The sequence below is a fragment of the Penaeus chinensis genome, chromosome 14 (genome assembly GCF_019202785.1).
Source record: "Penaeus chinensis breed Huanghai No. 1 chromosome 14, ASM1920278v2, whole genome shotgun sequence".
Classification (NCBI taxonomy): domain Eukaryota; kingdom Metazoa; phylum Arthropoda; class Malacostraca; order Decapoda; family Penaeidae; genus Penaeus; species Penaeus chinensis.
This window is the reverse complement of record NC_061832.1, coordinates 672,927-677,861: the sequence shown is the minus strand read 5'-3', so window position 1 is coordinate 677,861 and position 4,935 is coordinate 672,927. Positions and strand designations below refer to the sequence as shown.

The 4,935-nt window shown below is 39.8% G+C and overlaps 1 protein-coding gene across 1 annotated transcript in view; it reads left to right on the top strand.

Moving 5' to 3' along the window:
- The first annotated feature begins 1,911 nt into the window (after nucleotides 1-1,911).
- The window catches only part of LOC125032467, a 5,411-nt gene continuing 2,387 nt past the window's right edge, over nucleotides 1,912-4,935 (top strand). Inside the window, exons 1-2 of the mRNA XM_047623611.1 lie at nucleotides 1,912-1,929; nucleotides 3,276-3,359. Of these exons, the coding sequence (XP_047479567.1) occupies nucleotides 3,316-3,359 (44 nt within the window). The 5' untranslated portion in view covers nucleotides 1,912-1,929; nucleotides 3,276-3,315. The remainder of the gene's footprint in view (nucleotides 1,930-3,275; nucleotides 3,360-4,935) is intronic.

Here is a 4,935-nt window from a genome sequence, read left to right as displayed (position 1 = left end):
CCATACTGGATCATCAAATTCGCCCAAAATATCATGTTTGCTCGTTTCCATGTTCAGGAACCTGAATAGATTGTTTTAGATGGCTAAATATGTTTTATATGTGGCGGCGAAAGGAAACTAAAAATATAGGTAAATAAAGAGAGACTGATTCACACTGGGCCAAGATTGCTCAACTATATACAGTACACACACACACACACACTCACTCACTCACTCACTCACTCACTCACTCACTCACTCACTCACTCACTCACTCACTCCACACACACACACACACACACACTCACTCACTCACTCACTCACTCACTCACTCATCACTCACTCACTCACTCACTCACTCACTCACTCACTCACTCACACACACTACACACACACACACACACACACACACTACACACATATTTTACTCGCGTGATTGCACTCATACCTATTAACTCCACAACTCACACACTAATTCACGCGTACGTACACACATTATCACACACACATGCTACAGGAATGACTCACGCCATTACACATACTCCAGCTTGTGACTTATGCTATCGCACACACATATTCCTACGCACACGCTATATGACAGGGAGGTTCTCCACCTGAGGACAGTGAGTAATGTCACATTTTGGAATATCTCACAAGTACCTATGAGTATATGAGTGTTGTTTATATAAGGGTACAAATATTGATGCGTTTAAGAATGTTTTTTTTCTTAAATTCTGAATAAAAAGTCTAATGCCACTTATTTGACTAGTGGCATTGCCTCCTTAGGGTAAAGATAAAATATCTTTGCTACTGTATGGGTAAATACCAAGGTCGTGCTGGATAGCAGTAGAAAACTTGACTTGTCTGATCGTATCAAAATTTCCTAAAACGAACATAGGTTAACAGCGTCAAGAGGAGACGTGGCACAATGAGATCGCCACTACCATAGCCTCAGCCCGCGCCTCAACCCATTTTTCTTGGTATTTTCTTCTTATCATTTCCTTTTCCTTCTCCTCTCCACTTCCTAAGATGTGAGAGCCGTACTAAAGGATGAAAGGCCGGCTTTGCGTCAGTCCTGAACGACTTCTTGGAGCCATGGGCACGGTATTCCCTTGGTCAATCGAATAGCCCTTACCTCTCGTGGGACTCCGAGGGAAAGACCATTTATCTTCTCTACATATTTGAGATTCATCATGGCCAATGATGAAGATTTTATACCCTTATTAGCGCATTAAGGCTTGCCCCTTTATTAACTAGCCTATCTGAATTTGGCTTTCCTGGTTTCCCGACCACCACTACTACTAAGCCCTCCTCGATGCTTGCTGCTAACTTAATCCATCCCGAATCGCCCATCATTACTCAACCTTACATATTTTCCTCTCTCCAAGCATCTCCCACTACATCTCTTCCTCCTGCGCAGCCTTTTTAATTTGTCTTTCCCCTCCTCCTTCATTCTACTTTTCATCCTTATTGTCCTCCACCCCACAGTCCTACTCCCTCTTCCTCCCGCCCTCGTCCTTCTGCTTCCACCTCTAAATACCTTTAGAGTACCTTTTTGGGCCCAGCTAAAGGGAATCGATTATTTGTGATTCTCCCTATAGCCTCTTACTTTGACAAAACCCTCTTTTTTCCAATAATGTCTTAAAAAAAAAAAAAGTGAGCAAAGTTTCCTTCTGCAAAAGTTCCGATCCTTCGCGCCTTGTAAGAGTTACATCCGAGTCCCGAGCTCGTGCTTTATCTATCTGACGGAACATACCGGCAAGTTTATTCTTGACCAGCCTCATTCCTCTCTTAATACGTGTATTGGAACTGTTTTTTTTTTTTCCTTTTTTTTTTCTTTTTTTTAATCTCTCCCAGCTGCTTGTCCAGTCTACAAGGATTGGTCAGAGTGTGAATACGACCCGCTTGCTTGCCTCGTTGACTGCGACAATATTTCTCCCAGAGGCCACCGTAAGTTTTACCCCAATACTGCAAAGATTAGCTTTCGTAGACATGACCTCCCCCATGATGATTCACACGTATTTGCTTACATATGTATGCGTATATGCATATATAATAAGCCTATAATCCCAGCACGGAAAACAGTCCGAGTCTTTTCTCAAATGACTTCGGACTCTCTCGACCTGTTTTACATTTGAGACAGAGTTGAGACAAATTTCGGCAGTTGAGGGAATATTTGAAGACAGCCTCAACGGAATATAAATCATTAACAAAATCACAAAAACAGTTATTGACCTTCCGTGAATACCGCTTTTTTACTTGCGAGGTAAATAGCACTAGCAAGTTTGAGACGAAAATACGCTCATAATCACAAAAAAAAGAGAAAGATGAAAAAAAAAAAAATATATATATATATATATTGACAGTATGGAGAGTTACAAGGAAAGACAAGATCAGAAATGAAAGAAGAATGACGATTTACATAGAAGAAAACTATACGATAAATGTACCCAAGGAAACAAATATAAAAATCAATACGAATATTTACCTTAATTTACTTTGCCGCACCTGATAATCTCATTCATAAAGAAAATCACCACCAACGAAAAATGCTGTAACATAAAATACACAAGGAAAGAGAAACATACAAGTAAAAACAGAATACTTTAATTTACTTTGACCCCGCTGATAATCTGATAAATAAAATAAAAAATCCCATAAAAAATACTATATAATAAAACTACTCAAAGAGAGAGAATCATACAAGTAAAACAAAAACACAAAAAAGATACTTTAATTTACTTTGACCCAGCAGATAAGCTGATAAATAGAGAAAATTCCCGCCAAATTTTCAGTTACGAGAAAAAATCCTAAGGAGTAGTACGTGTCTGAAGTTTCCTCTTTATTGCAAATTATCTGTAATGGCAAAAAGGAAACGTCTCTTACCGAAGAAATCAGTATCTAAAATAAAGTAAGTTCTGTTTAGATAAGTGTATGTATTTATTTTACTGTTATATCAAGAGTTCATGTAAGTTAAGCAAGTTCAGTTTTTATGATCAAAGGGAAAAACAGGTGAATTATGAATATATATTTTGCGTGAAATAGAAAAAAAAAAATACGTTTGTTTTATGTAATATGTCCATTTAGGTTATGCAAAGTGATCTTATAGTATATTGCATAACATTGTATAAAAAACGTTTGATAATATAAATGTTGACACACACACACACACACACACACACACACACACACACACACACACACACACACACAAACAGATAGACAGACAGACAACAACAGACAGAGAGACTGTGTAACGAAAGTTTCATACAATTCGAGACCTTGTCCCTCCCCAGGCCTGCTTCCCTCTCCTCGCAGCTCGAGAAATTGCGTCAGATGTTGCCCTGTTCACCCATCCTGTTGCAGTCCAAGCAGACGAAGTAAGTGGAGGACCTGTGCATTTTGGTTTATGTATTCACATATTCACGTGCTCGCTTTCGCTCTCTCTCTCTCTCTTTCTCTTTCTCTATCTCTTTTTCTTTCTCTCCCTCTCTCTTCTCTCTCTCTCTCTCTCTCCCTCTCTCTCTTACTCTCTCACTCTCTCTCTCTCTCTCTCTCTCTCTCTCTCTCTCTCCCTCTCTCTCTCCCTCCCTCCATCCCTCCCTCTCTCTCTCTCTCTCTCTCTCACTCTCCCTCTTCCTCCCTCCCCCCTCTCTCCCCCTCCCCCCTCTCTCTCCCTTCCTCCCTCCTCCCTCTTCTCTATCTATCTATCTATCTATCTGTCTCTCTTTCTCCCTTTCTATCTCCCTCCCTCCCTCCCTCCCTCCTTCCCCCCCCCCACCCTCTCTCTCTCTCTCTCTAACACAAACGCCCCACCTGTCTTCAATGCTTCGAATTCCAATTAATTCGACTCATTAAATCACTTGATTCTCGGCCAGCCCCATCTTTAGCCTCTCAAAAGGACAACGTGTTCTCAGCCAATTTCTTCTTCGTTATCTTCTGTTTTCATCTTCTGTCTCTTCCTTTCGTCTTCGTCCTTCCCTCTTCTCTTCCTTTCGTCTTCGTCCTTCCACTCCGAAGAAAGAATGTGTATTGTTCGTAGAGTACAAAGGAAAGGAATGACCGGTTGTGGTGTTATTGTTCCGCTAAATTCTTTGGGTTATTTATCGATCGTTGTTCATCACTTGTTCGTCTGTTGTTTTTTTTTTTTTTTTTTTTTTTTTTTTTTTTTTTTTTTTTTTTTTTTTTGCTGATATTGATATCATCATCCTTTCCTCCTTTCTCCTTTTTGTTTGAATGTTGATATTATTCGTTCCTCCTCTCTCCTTTCTTTTTCTTTCTCCCTTTCTGTTGAACATTGATATCATTAATCTTTCTTCCTCTATTTCTTTCTTCCTTTTTGTCGAGTGTTTATATTATCTTTCGTTCCTCCCTTTCTCTCGTTTCCCCTTCATTCAAGCTATTAGAATAATTTCAGCCCTCTGCGATTTAACACGTTCTGTGAAACACGTGCCTAGATTTGTAGCACAGGTGTTGGCAGATAACAAGCCAGTTTTGGTTGTACCAGTTTGCAATATAGTGTGGTGGTATTAAGAATATATCAACAGTAACACGAAATTTTGTTTCTCCTCTCACGATAGGCATACAGTTTGGGAAAGTGCCACAGGGGTCATAGTGCTCCTAGCATAGGCCTATAATAAGATAGGTGGGCCGAATTGGATAGGATTTGGCAGGCTCTGCGGAATTCTTGACGGTACCATGAATTAAGATCTATATAAGTATTTATATAAACCTTGCCATGAATTGGAAAAAGTATTAAAATGAAATATAAATTTCCAATATTTATTTAACACGGTAGCCTACTGCCGTGCTACGGTCGAAATCAACATCAAAGGAGATTTTGCCTCGTGTGTGTGTGTGTGTGTGTGTGTGTGTGTGTGTGTGTGTGTGTGTGTGTTCTCGTGTGAAGGTAAGTCATTCTCACGAGGCATATTCTATTTCTGAGAAATTCGTTAA